This window comes from Geotrypetes seraphini, chromosome 12 (assembly GCF_902459505.1).
Source record: "Geotrypetes seraphini chromosome 12, aGeoSer1.1, whole genome shotgun sequence".
In the NCBI taxonomy this organism is placed as follows: Eukaryota; Metazoa; Chordata; class Amphibia; order Gymnophiona; family Dermophiidae; genus Geotrypetes; species Geotrypetes seraphini.
The window spans coordinates 117,080,376-117,104,027 of NC_047095.1; the positions used below are offsets into that span (position 1 = coordinate 117,080,376).

The window sequence follows — 23,652 nt, forward strand, 5'->3', positions numbered from 1 at the left end:
AAGATGTGGCTGGTGCCATTTTTGTAGGCACCGACTGATTTAGGCTCTAGTGTCCCACCAGCTGTCCCCTCACCTGCACTCCACCCAGACATGTAGCCAGTACTTAAATTTTAGAGGGAGCCTGAGGCCAAATTGAGGGAAAGAGGGCACAAAAGTTTGCCTTGCCCATGACCCTCAAGTACCTGAGCTTGAAGAGACCCGCAAGTCTCTGCAGCAGAAGAGGTCCTTCACCAGTGGCCTGGCAGTTGGTGACTCCTGAGTTAACCTCCCCCCCCCAGCACATGCGCAAAAACTGAGCAGGTGAGGTGGTGGTGGTGGAGTGGATGGCATGGCAATGATGACCCATTAAAAGTGCTGATAACTGCCAGGTCCCTAGAGGAGGACCTTTTTTGCTGGAGGGACTTGGAGATCTCTACCAACCATAGCAGCAAATGGGTGCTGCAATTTGGTGGGGGGGGGGGGGGACTAAACCCCAGAATAACTACACCACTGACCACATTTTTTACCTAGCAGTTTCTGGCTGTTTTTTTTTTGGCCTCCAAGGTAAGTAAGAACCAGCATTGATTTGTCAACTCCTCAGGAAATTTTCCATTTATTTCACATTTTCCTCCCAACTCACTTTGGTCCAGACACTGTTGAGACAGTCCTCTGGTAGGTGCCAAGCACTAGGGTTCCTTCCTGAGCCCTACAATTACAGTCCCTAAATTCATCCCCCTCTCCCCCATTTTACCTGTGGAAGCTTCTCCAGAAGCATGTCCACCATGGCAGCATCTTGAAACTGCTGGAAAGCCTCTGCCTTTTTTGCCATCTGCTCTGCATCTGCTCGAGCTTTGGCCTCAATTGCAAAAGCATTGGCTTCACCTTTCACCTGGTTCCAGGGCAAAGACAAAAAAATTACAGATTAATGCTGCCATTATAAACTGTCTCTTCCTAAAAGCAGTCATATGACCTGCAAACAAGCAAACTCACAAAATGGCCAACAGAACCAAGATCCCTGATTGGTCAGCTATGGGTCACATGAGCTTGAATAGCAAAGTGGCTAATAGCAGGATGGTAAATCCAGCAGATTTTGATTTCTATTAGTGAGTGAAACATCTTAGATTCTTGAGGCCTGTCTGAAATTGCAATGGGCTGCCATCCTTTGGATGCTACTCCGTACGGTAGTTATGTGAAAATATGTTAAACAAGCTTGAGTGAATTCCTTCAAAAAGGCAATTTTTTAATGAATTTAAAACTAAATCTATTGTCCAGCAACCATTGAACCACTTTATTCAGGCAATCCTGAAGAAGACTTATGTTTAGCCTGTCTGGTGCAGTGTGAAAGAGAAGAAGATTGTCATCAGCATATACAATATATGGAATGAAACAACAGTCTTGTATCAGTGTTGCAAGCAGGCTCAAAGATATGTTAAATAAAAGCGATGAAAAGATTGAATCTTGGGGAACGCCGCAATGAAGATGATGAACAGACAAAGTAGAGGAGGAAGTGGTGACCATGAAAGTCCTACCCTTAAGGACGACTGTATCTGTGAGCCCAAGACAGGAATTGGGAAGGGGAATGAATAAGCGATGTACTTGGGAAGGGGAATGAATGATCGATGTAATTGGGAAGGGGAATGAACGATCGATGTACTTGGGAAGGGGAATGAACGATTGATGTAATTGAGAAGGAGAATGAATGAACGATGTACTTGGGAAGGGGAATGAATGAGCGATGTAATTGGGAAGGGGAATGAATAATCTATGTACTTGGGAAGGGGAATGAATGAGCGATGTAATTGGGAAGGAGAATGAATCAGTGTTGCAGACAGATCTAGAGAGATGGCTAGTGTTAATTGGTTTTTCTCCAGATGTGAGAGAACCTTGCTACGAACTGATGCTATAATGGTTTCGGTATTGCAAAATTGATACAATCCAGACTGGTGCGGACACAAAGTCAATGATTTCTCGACAGCCTATTTTGCATTCAAAAGGTGGATAAGAAATTAAAAAAAACTACGCACCTCCTTGTCACATGGGGTTTATTTTAGGTGGGGAGAAAACCCCCACACATTCATATTTTTGGAAATCCAAAAAGTATGCCCGTTTCAGTCCCCAGTGGGAGTTACATTTCGTAGAAAGCATCCAACTAGACTGAGAGATGATGAGGAAGCTTGGTTCAGTCCCTATGCAATCCCATTCCCTGGGAAAACCTCCACAAAAGTATGTGAAGTCATACTATTTTTCTTTGGCTTTCCGCTCTTGACCTTGCTTTACTCATGCTATGGATCACCCTTTCTTCTTGACTTCTTGGCTTATATCGTTAATTGTTTGGGCAGAATGTCACTGTGACTTCCCTTCCCTTTTGTTGCACTCCTTCCCTTCCCCAACTTTTTTTTTTTTATTGTAACCTTCCCTTTCTTTATCCTTCTTGTACCCATTTTTGTTTGTATGCTGTATTTTTGGTTTTTGCCTCCCTTGTTATGTCTTTTTAAATTTTTTGTTTTTACTATATTATTATTGTAAACCGCTTAGACTAACTGTGATTGTATTTGCGGTATATCAAATAAATTGAAGCTTGAGTGTGTTGATTTCAAGTATGAGGATACTTTTGCTTCCTTATGAAGTGGTTCATTTTCTGAATCAATTTGCCCAGGTAAAGCTCTTTACGGAAATTACTTTATAAAATGACCCACTAGGGTGGCAGTTTTTAAAGCACTTTCCACTTACAAGCCACATTTTACATGTGGAAAACATCTATTACAAAACTGCACGAGGTACACACATACGCGTTCCCATGGCGCAGTTTGGATGTATGTACAAAAGTTATAAAATACACTCAACTCAAGAGTAAGTGTAAATTTATGTGAGAGCGTGTGTGTGTTACTAGGGATGATTCTGGAAGCCCATGTTTATAAATGTTTTTAAGTGCTCCATTAAGAACTTATCCCCATAACATCCCTAGATGTGTTCTATCCTACTCCAGGACTTTCCACCTCTTCTAGCCCCATACAAGTCCTCTCTCCTGTACATGTTGTGACTTCCACCTCACCACCATATGAAGCAGGCTGTCTTCAAACTCTTCCTCAGTGAAAAGCAAACAAAGAGTGCCATTTCTGCTTTTCCCTCATCATCCTACACATGTTCCTCTTTTTCTCTGCATCTTGTAACAACATTTTTTTTTTGTCCTGGGTAATAAGTGTTCTTTCTTAATTGCCACCGCCACAAAAGTATAGAAATGTTTTTTCAAACGGACTTTAAAAGTGTACAGTCCTAGTAGATCCTTAAGATCAGTGAACATGGATTTAGCTGGGTACTTGGGACAGGATGCGTGGCTTGATGGGCCTTTGCTTTGTCTCAGTATGGCAATTCTTATGTTCTTATATCTCAAGATTTGATGGGAAAGGTTCATTAGTCCTCTACAAAGGCTTCATCAATTGCACTAGCAGGAGTCAGATTGTGGAATGAATTGCCAGGCCTCTTGCGTACAAGTAGATGGGCTTTTAAAAGAATGCTTAAGACTCAGCTTTTTGTAGCATCATTAATTGAGCTGGATTAGTAATTTGTCTTCTTGTAATGCGATGTTATTATGTTTTTTGTAAATCGCTTAGATTTAGGCAGTGGATAATTTTTTTAAATAAATAAATATCTACTGTACCCCCCTCCCCCCGAAAAACCCCAACAATATTATGAGCAACCTACTGCCCGTCTCCCTCCCAACTCAACCCCATAAAATCCTCAACCATCATTAAAATCCTTCTCTTACTAACAGATTTTTACTCTTGGTCCAATATGCCCTCTCCCCACCTCTCCAGGAATCTGTTCCATTTGCCTCAGGACAGCCCCCTTAAAGGGAGTGTAGGATCTATCTGCATTTGTCTCCACAGATAGGGTGTTACAATTCACATCTCCCATCAGCAACTCCCCTTTCCTTCCATATACCTCATTGGCTAGATTGCTCTCCAGATCACCTGACTGTACATCACTCCAGTATCCCACAGCCGCTGCTCCTTCCCTTCTCATGTCCTCTGCATTTCAGTTAATTCAGAGTTGCCAAGCAACCCAGGTCCAGGAAGGAGATTTTTTTTTAGCCGGTCCTAGTTTTGAACTTACAGTTTCTTATTTGCAGTCTCTGGAATAATCTGCCCATAGACTTGAGAAAAGAAGAATCATATATAAATTTTAAAAGACATTTAAAAGCATATTTTTTCCAATTGGCTGTCTCAACTTAGAACAGAGTTTGGGACTTTGATCTGTGTTTTATTGTTTTACTATTAGAATTGTTATTGTTGAGATATTTTCTATGATATTTTATGGAAAAAAAATATTTTTTAACTTTTGTTCTTAATCTTTCCTTTCTATTTTTAATGGAGTTCTTTTCTTGATGAATATGAATTGTGCATTGTAAACCACTTAGATCCTTTTGGGCTGTTATGCAGTATATAAAGCAAGAAACATCGTTATTCACGTTGTCAAATGAAAATCGGACAAGAGGTCATGGACTGAAATTGAGAGGCAACAGGCCCAGGACAAATACCGGGAAGTTCTGTTTTACACAGCGAGTGGTGGACGCTTGGAATGCTCTCCCGGAGGAGGTTGTGACGGAGACCACCATTCTGAGTTTCAAGGGCAAGTTGGATGCACACCTTCTTGCAAATCACATTGAAGGATACGGGTAAACAAGGTCTTCATCGGGGAACACCTGGCTTGGCCTCCGCGTGTGATTCAGTGAAGGCGTTTCTTGTGTTAATAAACATAAAATCACTGCAACAGGTCCCATAATGCATAGGATGAAGGTTATCAGAAATCCAGAACTGGATTGAAATCCCCCTTCTGGAACTGGGTAATTTAGTAACTCTTAATCCAAGGCTAATTTTTTATGTGACTTGCTACTCCTCCCCCTGTTCTATTCCAGTTATTCTTCCTGAATAGATTATAGCCCAATACTGCCTTATATTTATGCAATTCACTGAACAAGACCTATAATATTTAACCAGCGTCTGCCATTATGCCATTCCAAGTCTGGAATTCTATTACCCAACTATAAGTATTTGGGTTCAAAGGATTCCAGAAATTTCTCCTTCCCGTGTCTTCCCTCTGTAAGTTTTCCTATTTGCCCTTGAGGTGGGTGGAGAAGAGGGGAAGGTGTAAGGAGTCCACCGTTAAGGCTCAACAGCAACACTGATCAACATTAGATCATTTCTATAGTGAATACGTCAGTTTCCTCCCCCAATCCACCTGAAGGCCATTGCTGTTGACAGCTGAGCTAAGGTGGGAAGTGGATAAGACAGAAGAAACTAATACCAGGGTAGTTATGAATAAAGACTCTTAATATTGCAGCCCAGTAGAGGCCAATGCTGGGTGAGTTGGGAGCAGAAAGGAAGAGGTGAAAATAGATGCGAGCCACAAGCAGTCATAAAATGGCTGACAATCAGAGCTGTCTCATTTTGGTCAGCTGTGTGTCACATGACCTTTGCATGATCACAAAATGGCCGACATCAGGAGTTACCCCCAACCCACGCAATACAGTCTGTTTGACATGATGGCCTGTTACTGAAATCTTATCACTTTACACACTAGACCTGGCCTTTGTCTGATTGGTTAATGCTTTCACTGTGGTAAGCTCAGAACCTAGTGGACTTAAAGATACCAATGAATTGCCTTAGACCATGCTTGCTTTAACCAGAGAAGAAATGGACTCTCACCCTCACAGCTTCAGCTTCTGCTTCTGCCTGGGTGATCAGCTGCCGTCTGTTGGGAGAAGGAGAAAGAAGGGGAGAATGAAGGGCTGTGTCTGTCTCCTTCCCCTTCCCAGACTTAAAGAGAGAGAGAGAGAGAGAGACATCCTCTGACCAAAGAAGACGAGGGGACTAGGATGAAAATGAATTGGGTTCCTGATCCTCTCTCCGTCCCCAGGTACTGTAAAATGGTGATTTTAAACATTTACATTGGGAGCAGCCTCTGAACAGCCAGATGTTTTTTTCCACTGAGCAGCCAGGCTGTCCAGGACTCATTTCAGCCTGATGTAATTTTCATGCTGGCTCAGTGCCAGCAGAAGGGGCAGGGACAAATTTCTGGTAATGCAGCTGAATGAAGCTGTGAATCTGAACTTTGTGCCCCTCTAACACAGCAAGCTGACATCCAAATGGACTGAACGGAGTCCTAGACAGCCCGATTGGCTGTCCACAGCCTAAGTATATCTGGGCCCCTGACTTTCTCTATTACCCCCAACCCCAAAACTACTAAACTCCTGACTCTGCCTTCTTTCCCCACTGGATCTCCACTCCCCTCTTCTCTTCCGCTAGTATCTCTGGGTTCCTGAACCATTCCCTCCTTGCTCAAGTGCCTCCAGGCCCATGGACCCTTCTCCCCTCTGTCACTCAGGTGCATCCAGGCCTCTGGGCCCTTCTCGGTACGTATAGAGCCTCCTGTCTCTTTCCCTCCTCCCCCACTCTGTGACTTTGGTCCCTTCTTCCCTCCTACATCCATCTTCAGGTACCTCCAGGCCCCATGAGGCATTCTTCTCCCCTTCTCTTAGGTATCTCTGGGTCCTTCCCCCCTCCAGTACATCTATGGCCCCCTGTTTCTCTCTCCCCTTCTTCCCACTCTGTACCTCTGAGCCTCAGCCAGCTTCTCCAGTCGATAGCGCTCGGCCTCAGCTGGTTTCTTGACCTTAGCTTCCAGCTCCTTCTCACGGCGAATGATCTCCTGCTCCTGAAGCTGTATCTGCTGCGTGCGCTCCACAACCAGCACCTGCATCTTCTGCTCTTCAATCTTCTGTTTTGTCTTTGCCACCTGTGTGACAAGAGCAAATCACACATTATATGTATGTGCCAGTGGAAGGGGGCATCACGTGTCCACCAGTGGTGTAGATCAGCAGGATGTGCCCTTATATCCACAAAACATGATGCACTGCAGGCCTACACTGAGGCCTACATGAAAAGCAACTGGTATACACAGGCAAGACATCAAGACAAGCAACTGATGCAGCTATGACTCTATGACAGTTATGGGCCCTCAATGGTGGAATACTCTGCCTCAGTATATTCGATCGGAACCAGATATTGTAAAATTTAAAACATTTTTAAAGACCTATTTATTTAAAGATGCCTATGATTTTTAGAATCAGTTTTTTTTTCTCAACTAATTTAAAATTTATTTCTTACATGGTGCTTTGGTTTTATAACTCCCTTCCTATTGTTTTTTCCCTTTTTAACTAAACCCTAATATTGTAACTTTTATCCCTATTCCTCAAACTCATGTATGTATTGTTTTAAATTTGAAATTTGAATTTATTATGTTAGTTTCTTCTATCTAAATTGTAATATGTACATCGCCTAGAATTTGTAATAGGCGATTCATCAAAAATTGATTAAACTTGAAACTTGAACTTGAATGGTAAGAGAAGTCGGACATAATTGCATCCTAGTATCCATACCTGTGGTGGCTGCACCCAAATAGAAAAGGCCAGTTTACATACCACACATACATTAATGTCAAGCATTAAAGCTTGATTCTCTTATGCTTCCCTGGCAGCTGTCCAAGTGATACCACATAGAAGTTTGCTTGACTGAAATTTCAGCCATTTTGTCTGGCTTTCTTCAGGGTAATGCTGTGTGGTGGGTCTATATAATGATTCTTGACCCAGATTGGACAGACATCGACCAATCACATTTAAACTCTTAAGGGCAGGGAAAGATTGCTGGACTCAGTCCAATCAATTTAAACATCTGAAAGCAGGAAATGTTGTTGGTCCTTGGTGCCAATTTTTGGGGCACTAAATTTTACCTTGTATGAATAGTTAGTATATGTATTTATTGAGATTTATTAACCGCCTTTATGAAGGAATTCACGCAAGACGGTGCACAGCAGGTATAATTCTACATAAAACTTACAATCTTGCTAACAGCATAACAGAAGTAACAAAGGCCAAGATATAAACATAAATACAATGAATGAAGAAGAGTTAAAATCAATAAGCTGAAACAGTTTCAAAAACGTACTTAACAGCACTGAAATTCAAATAAGAGAGATACAGTATAATACATACTAAAAAAGAAGACAGAATACTTATGAAGCATCTAATAAGCACAATCAGAACATTCAAATAACACTGTGCTTTCAAGGCCCTAGCAGTAGCCCACAAGAGAATTTATGCCACCACCCCCTCCTACATAAAATCTAAGCTTCCCATCTACACCCCCACTCGCACCCTCCGCTCAAAATCGGAAATACGCCTATGCATTCCCCCTGGAAGGTCCCTCCTCTCAGAAACTGCCCGCAAACGATCCTACAGCCACTTCATCCCACATCTCTGGAATAAACTCCCCCCCCAACTCAGGCAACAGAACTCTTTATTGACATTCCGTAAAATGGTAAAGACCCTCCTCTTCAACTAAAGATCTCCCTCAGTCTACACCCCCCCTCTCTCTTCTCTCCCCTATTTAACTTCTCCTAAATTTCAGTATAGTCCTCTCTTAGTCTGTACTCTGATAAATTGTCTGTACTCTGAAAAATTGTTTGTACCCTGATAAATACTGCACAATCTTGTATGTCCAAGCACCTAAACCTATTGTACATCTTATTTGCCTAATTACTTCTACTGTGTATGTTTACTTGTAGACCGTTCTGAGCTACTGGGAGAACGGGATATAAATCTAAATAAATAAAATAAAATAAAAGATATGACACTAATGCTTTTTCTATAATACAGCTTATCCTTTAGCCCAGGGCTCAAATGCAGATATTAGATGGGGACAAGAGTACAGAGTGTGTTGGGATAAACAGATGGGAGGCTAGACTCAAGGCAAGTTGTTTATACAGTCAAACAAGGTATAAGGAACTGATTTACAGTAGTTAGTGTGTGTGGCAAGTTGGTCCTGGTGCAGAATGTGTGTATAGCCAATCACCCTATGTATTAAAGGCTTGGGTGAAGAGCCAGGCTTTCACCTGCTTCCTGAAGTAGAGGCAGTCTGGAGTTAGACGTAGCCGCTCTGGGAGTAAATTCTAGAGCGTGTGGGGGCCACTCCTGAGAAGGCTGGCTGGCAGGTATCGCATTGTACAATTTCTTTTGATGAGGGGTACAGGTGCTAAGCTTTGAGACTTTGTGAACTCGGTGAAGCTGTGGGGATGTTATGTTATTTTTACCACCTCTCTCAGGGCCACCAATTGTCTTTTACCAGGATCCTTGTGTCCTGATAGTATGACCAATTTTCATCACACAAAGGACTATAGCTGATTTGTCTGTGTTGTGTAACATGTGTTCTTGTAGCCTTTCTTTCTTCTATGTAGACCCTGAAGTATTGGGGGGGGGGGGAGGTTAAATTGATTAGACAGAGACCAACGACTTTTCCCACCTTCAAGAGTTTAAATATGATCGACTGATGTCTGTCCAATTCAGATAAAACCAACATACAGACCTAAAAACAGCATTACCCTGAAGAAAACCACAGCAGGATGTGTGAAACATTTATCAAGCAAACTCAGAAGCATTACCACCTGGACACAAGAACTATACATATCAAGTTCCCTATCACACTTCCAGTCCTACCCTGCGTACAACAACAAGGGGAAGCTGTCGTTTGCAGAGACTCACTACAAGGCCTCATTTCCAACCAAACCAAAAAGTAGGGTCATGTGCAAAAAATACCGTTAACTCACTGTTTTAATGCTGGCCCTACACCCCGATACCGAGCACACCCTCATTATTACCTGAAGCTGGTAGGCCAGGTCTGACTCGGCCTTCTTTGTGTTCACCTCGATGTCGTAGGCTGCCTTCTTCAGCTCAAAGTCCCGCTGTGACTTGGCCATCTCAATCTCGCTCAGGTACTGTGCCGACACTTTCTCCTGCATGGCCTTCGCTTCCTGGCGAGGATGGGAAAACAGACTGTCAGGAAGTAGCATCTGTATAAGTGTCACAGGCAGGTTTGTGTGCTGCCTGGAGTTCCACAACTGAAAGAAAAGTTGCTGCGGCTCATTAAGTGAGTGTGTCGAGATCATATTGCCTCTGCTGGAGTGGAAGGACAGACCAGCAACAATTCATGAATATAATGCCACATAGTTTATGTGGAACTCCATACCCCTCCCCTTAAGAGGAGGAGGAAAAGAAAGAAACTGTGTCTCTAATGATACACACATGTATTTATTATTTTATTGCTCTTGAGTGAGGAAGTTGGCATAAATTGAGCAGTTTCAACATTCACTCTAAATGTTAAAAAAGGTGGCTGGTCTACACACAACACCATGTAGAGCAGGGGTGTCAAAGTCCCTCCTCGAGGGCCGCAATCCAGTCGGGTTTTCAGGATTTCCCCAATGAATATGCATGAGATCTATTTGCATGCACTGCTTTCATTGTATGCTAATAGATCTCATGCATGTTCATTGGGGAAATCCTGAAAACCTGACTGGATTGCAGCCCTCGAGGAGGGGGGACTTTGACACCCCTGATAGAGAGGGTCCATCTTTTTTTTTTTATTCCTTGCTCATCACTATCAATTACCTCCCAACTCCACAAATGTCCCTGGTGGTCCCATAACCCCTGGACCTTACACCTCTCCCCTATATTGAAGATTCCTTTGTTGGCATAACTGGGTTTAAAAAAGGTTTGGATAAGTTCCTGGAGGAAAAGTCCACTACTGAGATAGACATGGGAGAAGCCACTGCTACTATTTGGATTCCTACCAGGATTGGCCACCTGGTTGGAAACAGGATACTGGGCTAGATGGACCACTGGTGTAACCCAATATGGCTATTCCCATTCCCCCCCCCCAAAAAAAAAAAAAAAATAATAATAATAATTGCTGGAGGCCAACAGGACCTCTTTGCTATACCACCCACCCTCAGAAGCAATGCCCATTCACTCCTGTCTCCATACTGCCATCTTGGAAAATAAACATTGTCGGTGTGAGAATAATTCCCTTACTGGACAAACTGCCCCAAGCTTCACCTCAAATGACTTTGCTCCTGGCTGCATCTTTAGGCCAGCCCTGGACTGGCCTAGAGATTCAGTGTTAAGGGAAAGAGAAAAAAATGTGCAAAGTTTCAGCTCAGTTTTTCTTATATTGGGAACATTTTTTTCTATTCAGTTCTTTGAATGTCCTTCAGTGCTGTGGTTTTACTCAAGATTTTTCCATGCTAGAAGTCTTTTCACAACAGGGCTAAGATCGCTGCAAGAAAATGTCAAGCAGATTGCTACGTTAAAGCTCACAAAGTACGGCTTACTGCATCAGCCCTTGATTTAGGGATGCTGCCAGGGCGAAGACTCGTGATAGGATCAGGAATCCCAGTCATCACACAAGTGACATCTAGTGGCTGGATTTAGGGTCCATGATTCTGAAAGCAGCCCTTAAGTATAACCCCAAACCAAGGGCTGGGCCAAATAAATGAGAGGGGCTAAACATACCGGAATACATACCCCTGGATAGTTACCCACAAAGTTCCGATTCCAATCTCCCTCATTTGTTATAAAATTAATTGTTTTAACTGTTAAATCAGGAGTATTGCCTCTCTGCATGGCTGATCTCTATATCATTAGAATTTGCCAGCCAAAACTCTCCAATAAATTTTCTGTTCTACAGTAAGAACAGAAAGAAAAAGAGCAAAAGTTAAATTAAAAAACTATGAATGTCTGTTTCAGCAATAAACAGAGCAGATGTGATTAGGAGATCCATATAAAAAAATGGAACCCTTTGACCTAGAAGTTGTTACCTTAATTCCAGCATCTCGTTTGGCTTCTGCCTCTCCTATCCTGGCATCCTTCTGCACCTGGGCTGTCCTGGCTTTCCCAAGGGAATGCAAGTAATCCTGAAAAAGGGTGGTAAGAGAGAAGACTTACCAGCTGCATTTTTTAAAATACTCAATTGCCTCAAATTCAGACTTGGATAAATCCCACATTCTTTATATGTGACCTTGCAGCGAGTCGCTTTATCCCATGTTCCTCAGCTCTAAGCCCCATCTCTGTCACTGACTTTCTCCATGTGATTTCACTTGCTTCATCTCCCTGTGCTCGCATTCTACTCCTCGCTGTGGGTCTGATTTTTATGACTGCTGGAAGTATTACAGTACAGATGAGCGACAGGAGGCCTGAGCCTATTGTAGTGATGACTCCGCTTGTTTTGTGCTCATCACCTGGTCGTCGTGAATGTCCTTAAGGGTGTAGCTGACGACACTGATTCCCATGTTCACCAGATCCGAGGAGGCAACCTTAAACACATGTTCTGAAAACTTTTGTCTGTCCTTGTAGATCTCCTAATAACACAAAGAGAGAAACACAGAGAATCTAAGTAAAACTGGGGCCAGAGCCAGGACCAGCCTTTTCTACACCAAGGGCAGATATTCAGAATTAACCCCACCCTATTTTTTTCTCTCTTTAATTTGAGTTTGTTTTAATTAGGTATGGTAGATAGATTGTGAGCCCACCGGGACAGATAGGGAAAATGCTTGAGTACCTGATTGTAAAACTGCTTAGATAACCTTGATAGGCGGTATATAAAATCCTAATAAAACTTGAGAGTAAGGAAAGGGCTGCATGGTGCAACCGTTCCTCTCAGCATCTACTGGGGTCAGATGACATCAGATTAAATTTATTTTCTGTTGCTAGTCTGTAGGGAATCGATTCTGGAAGAGATCAAACCGAGTATGTCACTCGAAGCCCAAATGATGAAGTTACGATTGTCTTATTTTGGTCACACCATCAGAAGAGAGAGATCACTGGAGAAGGACATCATGTTTGGGAAGATGGAAGGAACCAGGCGAAGAGGGCGACCTGCAATCAGATGGCTGGACACGTTGAAAACAACCATGGAGATGACGCTGGAGGACCTTTTTGGACTAGCACAAAACCGATTTCTTTTTAGATCTGCAATTCATCAAGTCGCTAGGACTCGAACATGAGTTGATGGCATTTAACAGTCTGTAGGGATGCACAGTGGAAGTGGGAGAAGGGTGGGTAACATTGGTGGTTCATTAAACCTGTAAGGATAGGGAAGGAGGAGAAGTGGGGGAAGGAAGAAGATAGTCACTTGATACCCCTTGAGGCAGCCTTCCATTCGCCACCCCTCTAGTCCTAGGCCTGGTGCTGCTCTGTCGATTACTATTGGAGCTACCAAAGAGATTCAGGGAGGTAAATGTTTGATATACAGGAAGGACAATAATAATGCTATGTGCACAAATTCAATTTAAAAAAGATATAAAAATATCAGTAGAAAACCCAAATCCTGGAATAAAAGGAGACCAGGACACACTTGGAGCAGGGCAGATTTTCATGATATCCACGACAATTATGCATGAGGTAAACATTCATATACCAGGTTTCTAATGTAAGCAATTCTACTTCTTGCATATTCATTGCCAGAAGAGCATTGTGAGCAGGGAAATCATCAGGGCACTCCATGCTGCCCCGACCCGACCTCGGACCTGAATCGGAGAAAACTCCGGCATAGGAGTTCGCTCCACCCCTCCTCTCCCTCCCAAAAGATGTTGGGGTGCAGGTCAGAAGAACATCGTGAGCAGGGAAATCATCAGGGCTGCTCCATGCTACCCAAGTTGCCCCCAACCTGACCTCAGACCTGCACTGGAGGTGCGCTGATGTGGGAGTTCACTCCTCTCCCCTCCCAGATGATGCCCAAGAAGATATAAGTCAGAGAACAAGCTCCATCAAAATCAACCTGCCCTGCAGTTCCACGATTGAGGAATATTGTCCTGTTATCAGAGTCTGGACAAAATTCAGTCCTTTAACTGTAACAGAAATCACTAATCATGCATGCAACAATACTCTTGACACATTTCCCAACAAACTACTAATATGTGCATTCGAAGCCATCAATCAATGCCTAACAACACTTCTCTATACCTTACTCCTCAAAGGTTACTTCCCTCACCAAATGGGCCGCATAGCCTTAACCCCCATAAAAACCCAAGATGCAGATTTATCCATACCTTCCAACTACAGATCAATCGCAGGACTCTCCAATTTTGACTAAATTACTTGAATCCATAGTTTGCAAGCAACTGAACAAATATAATGATAAACACACTCCTGTCTTCATCCAACACAATATGGTTTCAGAACACAACACAGCACCGAACTGCTTCTCCTCACGCTAATGACACACATCAAGCAAACATTATATAAAGGAAAACAAGCAATACTACTTTAATTCGACATCTCAGCAGCTTTCAAAGCCATTGACCATAACCTCCTGTTGACAACTTAGTGAGACTGGTCTAGGAGGCCCAATATTAGATTGGTTTAACTCATTCCTAACCAACAGATAATATGTTGTAAGGAAAAATAACACCTTTTCCCAAAGTTGGAGATCTTTCAGCGGTGTTCCTCAGGGTTCACTCTATTCCCTGTCTTATTCAATTTATTCATGAGGTCACTTGGTGAAATCAAGTTTACAAATGGAAAACAGTTACTAACCTACACAGACGACATATTTCTACTTACACAAGTTGATCCAACTATCTCAAATGTCTCTGAAATAATCTTAGATGGAATAAACAAAATCTCCAACTGGACAAACACAAACAAACTCAAAAAACAAAGCTACTCTGGTTCCATGCCTTCCACAAAAGTCCACAACACGATAATCCTACCATCTGGAATCAATCTCAATGTGCAAAAGTCATCTGAAGTTCTTATGCACCACAAATCTCAAACCTCAGGGGAAAAAACCTTCTATTGCATGAAAAGACTACGTCTGATCAGACCCCTCTTCTAAGTACATTGTTTTGCCTTATTAGTTCAAATGCTCATTCTATCCCAACTAGACTACTGCAATTCATTATACACAGGCTTGAGCACCAAACAACTACATAGACTACAACTAATTCAAAACACAGCAATTAGACTTAGGAAATCTGACTCAGTAATGGAGTACTACCACAAACTACACTGGTTACCTATGGCCGCCCGGATCTCAAATTTTCCTGCATAACTTTCCAGATATGCTCGTCAGAGGCGCTCATCCACACGTTCTCAGAACTCCACTTCACTTCAGCTTGAATCTCCAATACACTGCAGATGCTGCTCCCCCTTCACAAAGGAGCCAAATACAAAGGTATATTCAATGCATTCTTTACCTATATCGCCATTAAAACATCTGACCCTTCTCTTCTACTGCCAACTCCAGACTCCGTCCCTTCTACCTTGCTGCACTATATGCCCAGAACAAACTGCCTGGCTTGGTAGGCCAAGCTCCATTTCTGGCAGTATTCGAATCCAGACTCAAAGCTCACTTCTTTGAAGCTGCTTTCAATTCCAAATGCCAACCCACCTGCTAAGTACCAATATCTTATCATTCCCTCTGTAATTCTCCCACCTGAGCACTGTGTTTTGATGCACCTTCTTGTCCAGTTTGTCTGTATTAACTAGACTGTAAGCTCTTTTGAGCAGGGACTGTCTCTTCTGTGTTTTGATGTCTAATAGTGCTAAAGAAATGATCAGTAGCAGCAGTAGTAGAAGCTGTCTGAACGCTCAGTGACATCACAATGCATCTGGGTCATACTCAGAATTCTTGATGATACCATAATGCAGCTGTAGATGGCTCCCCCAATATATTGCTACATCATCTTCTCCAGTTTGTTTGTCTTGACTAGACTGTAAGCTCTTTTGAGAAGGGACTCTCTCTTCTGTGTTTTGATGTCCAGTGCTGCGTATGCCTAGTAGCGCTGTAGAAATGATTAGTAGCAGTAGTAAAATTTACACAACTGACTACACAGTATAAGGTCTGTTCTCTAACCCTGCATATCAAATAACTGACTATACTTCAATATATAGTATACACTTCCCCCTCCCCATTCGCGGTTTCCCTACTCGCGATTTCAAATAATCGCAATTTTTTTTGAGGGGGGGGGAGAGGAGGAAAAAAAACCCCATATTTTTGTCTTCCCCCTGGCATCCCGGCCTTACATGGCTGTATCGTGCAGGATAGCTGGGTGAGTCATTTGGGCTCTGTGTTCCATTTTGTGCAGGCCTCGTTGTTCGGGACAGTCGCTCCGCTGTAGACACAGAGGCATCAGCGGCACGGGGAACGAGGGAGCAATTGTTTTCTGGCTTTGAGTTTGGGCATCGGGCGTGCACCTGTCTGTAGTAGTGCGCAGGAGCTGAATTCCGGCCTGCGGGATAGTGCGCTTTGCCGGTTGGGAGTGCTGGTAGCGATCTTCCTATGCTCCTGCCCTGTGCAGATAGCCATTAGGAAATGGCTGTGGGGAGTTCCTGTAGTCTCTCGAGAGACTACGGGAACTCCCCACAGCCATTTCCTAATAGCTATCTGCATGGGGCAGGAGCGTAGGAAGATTGCTCCGGCCCCGAAAACCAGCTAGACCACCAGGTAAGGCCGGGATGCCGGGGGAAGGCGGAAGGGAGGTGGGGGGTGTCAAAGCCGGATATTCGTGGGTTTTCGCCATTCGCGGTCCGGCTTTGCCTGTATCTCCCACAAATAAGGAGGGAGAAGTGTACAAAGGTTTTATGTTACAATGTAACTGCCACCTCTATAGAGCATGCTAAATGCTCCATGTTCAAAATTAGCTCTTGCTCTACTGATCTAGTATTTCTATTGTAAATTAGCTCTTGTTCTTTGTTTTAGTACCTATTATGCTCCTTGTTAAAAATTGTAAGTTAGCTCCTGTTCCAATGTAAGCTCCCCATGATCAACAAGGACTCTTTACATTGTAAATCGCCTTGGTCCTTCTTAGAGCGATCCACAAATCTTAGATTAGATTAGGATAGGTTTAGCAGCATGTCAGATGGTATGCCGTCAAAAGCGCGCCGCCCTATTTGGGCCAAAATTGTAAGTGGATTGGAGGGGTTTGCGGCAATGTTGTGCGTCGGCATCCCCCTGATTGTAGTGTGCCCCCCCACACCCCCTCAGAGCAGAAAAGTGAAAGTTTGTGGTTTGCATGAGTTATAAGTGTAGTGCCCCCCACACCCCCTCTTAACGAGAGTGGGAGTGTACAAACCCCCCTTCAGAGCACAAACAGGATGGGAAAAGATAAGGGAATAGGGCAGCGCGCATTTATCCTGCAGGCCGGGATTGTTGGCGCGCTTTAGATGGGTCACCACATCAGACTGTGCTCTTAAGTTAAAGATGGGCCCTGGGAATTACCTCCACCGTCATGTGTGCCATGATAGCTCTCTGGTGCCCCTCCAGCGTCTCGAGAGAGATCTGAGCCACCTCGGCCTCCGACTTTCCCAGGAACATCTGACAGGCTGCGGCCAGCATCTCCTTGTTCTGCCCCTGGATCTTCACCTGAGACACCAGCAAGCAGGTTGGGGAGAGGAGAGGACAGAAAAAGAAACCCAAATTTAGTATGATCTAAAGCTCAGTGATTAATTTCCACGAAAGGAAAACCAAAATCAGGATAATTAATTTTTAATTCATTTTCCTGGCTCCAAGTTCTAATCTCTACGCTCGTCAAAAGAAAAAGAATTATAGAGTGTAAAACAGATTGGGGCGTGGGGGGGAGGGAAAGAGGAAGACACAGAGATAGTGAGGGGAGAAAGCACATTGGTGGCACCTGAGCAATACCAGTGACAGAGATGGGGACCCCATGTCTTGTGTACACCTTCTCGCTCTTCACATTCAAAGTCAGTGTGTTCAGCGATATCCTGCCGAATGAGAGATTAGGAGCCGGTGAGTGTCGACACCCTCTATTCCAACCAAACATCAACACAAAAAACTCCCTTGCTAACATTTGGTAGATGGAACACAGCCTGGGCTTTCTATTCCATTCTCTCTCCTTAAGAGTAAAAAAACCTCAAGCACCTAAAGGGGTTAATTTTATAAAATAATTCTCATGCATGTGATTGTATTCATGTAAATGGCCTCTTGGACACAGCATGGGGACAGTTCACAAGTAGAGAATGACATGGGGGACAATTTTTTCCCTGTCCCCGCAGTAACTCAATTCCCCCATCCTGTCCCCGTGTTTTTTGTCCCATTCCTGTAAGTTCTGCCTTAAGTGCACAAGCCTCGAACACTTAAGATTTTAAAGTGTTTGAGGCTTGTGCCGATGAGGACGGAGCTCAAAGGAATGGGGCAGGGATAGGAAAAGAACTCTCCGGGATGGGAAAATGAGTTTCCGCGGGGACAGGGAAAAATTTGTCCCCGTGTCATTCACTATTCACAAGCACACAAAGAGGGCCTGATATTCAAGGGAGTTACACTAATGCTAATGGTGTCTTATATACCGCTATATCTCGTACTGGATTCAAAGCGGTTTACAAAAGGATCACAAAAATTTACAAAGAATGAATAAGAACAAAAGACTGGAGATCATAGATATTAATGCTAAGCATCATGGATTAAGAGAGGAGCATATTTCAAAGAAGTAGGGTTTAAGTAATTTGCAAAATAAGCAGTAAGAAGGTATACAGTGGAACCTTGGTTTGCAAGCATAATTCGTTCGAGAAGCATGCTCGTAAACCAAAGTGCTCGTCTATCAAAGCGAGTTTCCCCATAGGAAGTAAGGGAAACTCGGATGATTCGTTCCACAACCCAAAAACATACCCCTCCCCCCCTCCCCCGAGGCAACTGGCACTGCTCGCTTCCACACCACCCCATCCCGGGAACCTGCTTCTCTCCCCCCGCGGCCCGCCCCCAAACCCTTACCTTCAGCAACACCCAGCAAGGTACGAAGAGGCAGTGCAGAGGAAGAGAGAGTGCACACACAGACAGCGCATTGTCATTCTCCCCGTCTCCTACAGACTAACGGCCGCACCTGAGCTCAGGCACACAGTGTTCTCTCCTTGATGCCCTGGTAGCAGGACAAGCCAGATGGAGGGGTGGCTGCCGTTGTTTGTGCTGAACATCTTTGGAGAGGGTGAGAGACAAAAGGCCTTGAGCATGCGCAGATGCTCAAGGTCCTACAGCAGCCCAGCATAGAAGATCAGCGGCAGGCTCTTTCTGCACTGGCACGCATATGTCCTGTGGGTTGGTGCGTGCCGGTGTCCGATGGAGGTAAGGGTTTGGGGGTGGGCCGCACAGGGAGAGAGAAGCTGGTTCCCAGGGTGGGGTGGGGTATCACGCTTGCATACCGAGTCAACGCTCGGTTTGCGAGTTAAAGTTTGCTCAAGTGTTTTTGCTTGTCTTGCAAAACACTCGTAAACCGAGGTTTGATTAGTTCTAATTTCCGTTGGAAGATTGTTCCAGATTTTAGCTCCAGGTATTGAAAGGGGTGTTTATGATGTTTTTTTATATTTGCAAGCAAGAGAACAAAAAGAAGAGTACTGTGGAGTAGACCAGTGTTTTTCAACCTTTTTTGGGCAAAGGCACACTTGTTTCATGAAAAAAATCACGAGGCACACCACCATTAGAAAAAGTTAAAAAATTTAACTGTGCCTATATTGACTATATATAAATATATAGGAATCAAATAAACACAAAGAAAGTATTTTATAATGCTGCCACCGCCACTGGGGAATAGGCTGCCACTGCCGCCATCGGGAACAGGCCGGCACCGAGTTCTCCCTGCTTCTCTTCCCCGCAGGGCCGACCAACTCTCGCCACCCGTCGTCAATTCTAACGTCGGAGAGGACGTTCTAGGCCAGCCAGGCAGCGATTGGCTGGCCCAGAACTTCCTCTCCGACGTCAGAATTGACGCGAGTGGCGAGAGTTGGCCGGCCCCACAGGGAAAAGCAGGGAGAACTTGGCGCCGGCCTGTTCCCGATGGCGGTGGTGGCACTCAAGTGGCTAAAGAGCCGCAGTTTGCCGGCCTAGGGACAACACTGGAGGGTGGCCAGCTGTGCACCCCCTTGGGACGTAAACCCGGGGTGGGGCAGACCGCCCCCCCCACCCTGGTATGCCACTATCTGTACCTCACTCCCTCCCTATGACCAAAAATTCTCCTTTCTTCTATTCCCCGTGTACACAACCATCTCTTTCCCTCCCTTCCTCTCTCCAAAGTCCATGCCTTCTGTGTCCAAACACTCATTCCCTCCCCCACCTCAGCATCTCTTTCCCTCCCTTCCTCTCTCCCAAGTCCATTTCTTCTGTGTCCAAAAACGCATTCCCTCCCCCACCTCAGCATCTCTTTCCCTCCCTTCCTCTCTCCCAAGTTCATGCCTTGTGTCCAAAACGCACTCCCTCCCCCTTTTGTGTTCCGTGTTTGCCTCCCAGCCCATCTTTGCAACTTTCTCAGCAAAACGAAGCTCAAGCCGCGAGGCTTGTCTTCTGCTTCCTGCCTGCCCTGCCGCGCACAAATAGCCGAACGGAAGTATTCTCCGACGTCAGCGCTGACATCGGAGGGCAGGCTTTGCTTAAGCCCTCCCTCCGACGTCAGCGCTGATATCGGGGAACGCTTGCGATCGGCTATATGTTAGCTGCAGGGCAGGCAGGAACAGAAGACGAGCCTCGCGGCTCGAGATGTATTGAACTCCGCGGGTCCCCCGTCCAGCTCTCTCCTGTCCACGTGGGGCGGACCGCCCCTCTCCCTAGACTGGTGGTACTGCCCTGATGGCGGCCCTGACCGTACGGCACACCAGGCAACATCTCGCGGCACACTAGTGTGCCGCGGAACAGCGGTTGAAAAACACTGGAGTAGACGTTCGTGATGCCGGATTTATTAAATCACACAACAAATTGTAGTTCTCTGTACAATCAACTGTATCCAAATAGTTTGAAAAGGTACAGACCCAACACGGGCTGTGTTTCAACTCAATCATCTTCCTCAGGGGTCCTAAGGATGGATGTTGAGCTAAGACACAATTCTGGATGCAATGAAATATAAACCTTGCTTAGCTCCAGGTACTCTCCATAGCGGGTAAAGCAGATTTTATGTTCCTTATCCTAGGAATAAGCCATCTCAATAATAGCCTTTGGACTTCTCTTTTAGGAAATTATCCATATAGAATATTAGGAATTATCAGGAAAGGAATGGAAAACAAAGATGAAAATTTTTTAAATGCCATTGTATCGCTCTGTGGTACAGCCGCACCTTGAATACTGTGTGCAATTCTGATTGCTCTATCTCAAAAAAGATATAGTGAAATTAGAAAAGGTACAGAGAAGGGCGACAAAAATTATAGAAGGGATGGGACAACGTCCCTATGAGGAGAGGCTAAAGTGGCTAGGGCTCTTCAGTTTGGAGCAGAGACGGCTTAGGGGTGATATGATAGAGGTCTATAAAATACTGAGTGGAGTGGAAAGGGTAGATGCAATGTAGGGGCATGCAATGTAGCTAGCTACTAAGTAGTAGATTTAAAACAAACCGGAGAAAATATTTCTTCACATAGCGTATAATTAAATTTGATGCCAGAAAATGTGGTGAAATCAGTTAGCTTAGCGGGGTTTAAAAAAGGCTTGGATAATTTCCTAAAAGAGAAGTTCATAGGCCATTATTCAGATTGCTTGGGAAAATCCACTGCTTATTCCTAGGATAAAATCCATTTTACTCCTTGGGATCCTGCAGGTAAAACTTAGTTAAACATGTAGTAACCACGCAGCAAGCTCTCTATATCGATTTCCGCACATTTATAAAATGAGAGTGTTAGCGCGTAAAGTACAAGGGGCCATACATGTGGGCGGGTATCCCAGTTTCATGCATAACTTACAAATACTGTTTTGTTTTTTTATCTTTATTTTGAAAAACACTACCATAGTACAAATAAAGCAACAGGCTGGAACAACAATGAGAAAAGACATAACAACATTCAATGAACATACAATTGTAATGTCAACATCGCAAGCTCTGCGCTGAAATAGTAGGGAACATCCATTGTAAAAGATTAAGCAGACCAATCCCCACAGTCAAATACCAAAGCTAAATTCCGTACCGCTGGTGCTTTTTTTATCTATAAATTCCCTCTACCCACCATACTCGTACATATTCACTCAATCCCATTCAAACCTCCCCTCTCCCCACAGCTATCAGACTCTTATTCTGGAGTAATCTGGATTACCAGATATTAGACTTTATAATGTAGCGGCACTAATGCGGTTTACATTTAGGGGCCAACAGTCATGCCTGCCACAAACATGGTATAATCATACCCACATTTAAGTGAGCTAATGTCGACTTACGTTGGGTGTACAGATGCAGTTATAAAATGAGCGTTTAGCGGGCAGTATCAGCGTACCCAAAATGTGCCACCCATGTATGGAGCTTTTCCCAGAGTTTTTCGCATATGTATTCAAACAGAGATGCAGCACCTACCTCTGAATCTTCTGCACGCAGGGAAACACAAACACACGACCCCCGGCAACCATCACTGGGGGAGTCCTGCAGAACCCTACACAAGAGAAAAACGAAGATATGACAGGCACCCCTCAGTCATAGCACCCCACAGGCTTTTTATTTAGAAGCACCAGTGTATCCAAGGGACAAAGTATTTAAACAAACATGTTGTAGATTTCTGCGTTGCAAGTTGCAACTTCTATGACTTCGTACTGTGAAATCAACTTCAACAAGAAACAAAATCTTGCCATATCAGACCTTCTTTGTAGAAATACACAGTTTAACTAGTTATTTTGGATTTTGCAAGAATCTTAACATATGGATTTTTAAAAATGTTTTTGCCAGATCATAGACAAATTATAATGCCAAATTATATAAGAGTGATGATTTTGATTAATTTGCTTCTGGTTATACAATGGCCAATTAGGGACTTCCTTAGACTCCTCCCTAAGGAAGTCCCTGATTGGCTGAGGTGCCCCAGGCCCCTCCAAAGGGAGGAGCCCGAAGCGCCTCTGCCAATCAGGGCCTTAGGCCTCTCCCTGTGCATCAGATAATGCGCCGGGGCAGGGCCTAAGGCCGCTATTGGGCGGTGGGCGACCAAAGAGTAGGAGCAGGAGGAAAGATTTTGGCGGTATGTAGGAGCAGGAGGGTCCGGGCACCCCTCCTGCTCTCGAAAATGTAGGGAAGCCTTGTCCAATGAGCAGGAAGGACTGGGCACCCCTCTTGCTCCCAACTATTTTACAGGTACTGGGCTGACTAGGGGTGGGCCTGGGGGTGGTTGGCCTAGGAGCAGGAAGGACTGAGCACCCCTCCTGCTCCCAACTTTTTGGTGCCGTGGGGTGTGGGCCGTGCCGGTCGGGGGCGAGGGAGGGCCGTGCCGTGCCGGTCGGGTAGGGGGGGGGCAAGGGCCGTGCTGCATGCATGCAGCATTTTTTATTTTTTTTAACGCTGATGGCAGGAGGGAGTTGGTATCCCTCCTGCTTTTTTCTCCGGGGGGGGGGGCGGTGGCAGAGCAGGGCAGGCAGGAGAGATCAGAACCTGGGGGGGGTGTCAAGCAGATCTCTCTTGCCTGCTCCCGGATTCTCCTGCTCTCTGCCACCGTTCTCTGCAGTGCAGGCCCGCTTTAAAACCACGGGCTTGCACTGCAGGGAGCGGCAGTAGAGAGCAGGAGAGTCCGGGAGCAGGCAAGAGAGATCTGGGCAGGCAGGAGAGATCGGAGCCTGCGGGGGGTGTCTTATAGGGCCGGTGTGTCAGGCCAGTGCTCGATATCCCTTTCCTGCTCGCCGGACTCTCCTCTCTGCCACCGTTCCCTGCATTGCAGGCCCACTTTAAAACCACAGGCTTGCACTGCAGGGAATGGCAGCAGAGAGCAGGAGAGTATGGGAGCAGGCAAGAGAGATCTAGGCTACAGTGACAGGAGGCTGCTTCTCCTGTCACTACTGTCAGGGTGTGCGCATGAGCGGAGATCCCTCTGGCTGTGGGTAGGGGGGCATGCTA

At 44.8% G+C, this 23,652-nt stretch overlaps 1 protein-coding gene across 4 annotated transcripts in view; it reads right to left on the reverse strand.

Annotated features, from left to right (window-relative positions):
* Positions 1-23,652, reverse strand: part of FLOT1 (flotillin 1) — a 41,260-nt gene that overhangs the window by 9,024 nt on the left and 8,584 nt on the right. For 3 of the 4 annotated variants that reach the window (XM_033916710.1, XM_033916711.1, XM_033916709.1), the window contains exons 3-11: positions 22,135-22,210; positions 17,500-17,590; positions 17,088-17,231; positions 12,106-12,225; positions 11,686-11,781; positions 9,691-9,843; positions 6,593-6,774; positions 5,685-5,730; positions 731-868 (exon numbers count right to left, since the gene is read on the reverse strand). In XM_033916710.1, the coding sequence (XP_033772601.1) occupies positions 731-868; positions 5,685-5,730; positions 6,593-6,774; positions 9,691-9,843; positions 11,686-11,781; positions 12,106-12,225; positions 17,088-17,231; positions 17,500-17,590; positions 22,135-22,210 (1,046 nt within the window). The remainder of the gene's footprint in view (positions 1-730; positions 869-5,684; positions 5,731-6,592; positions 6,775-9,690; positions 9,844-11,685; positions 11,782-12,105; positions 12,226-17,087; positions 17,232-17,499; positions 17,591-22,134; positions 22,211-23,652) is intronic. The other variant, XM_033916712.1, reaches the window with a different exon arrangement.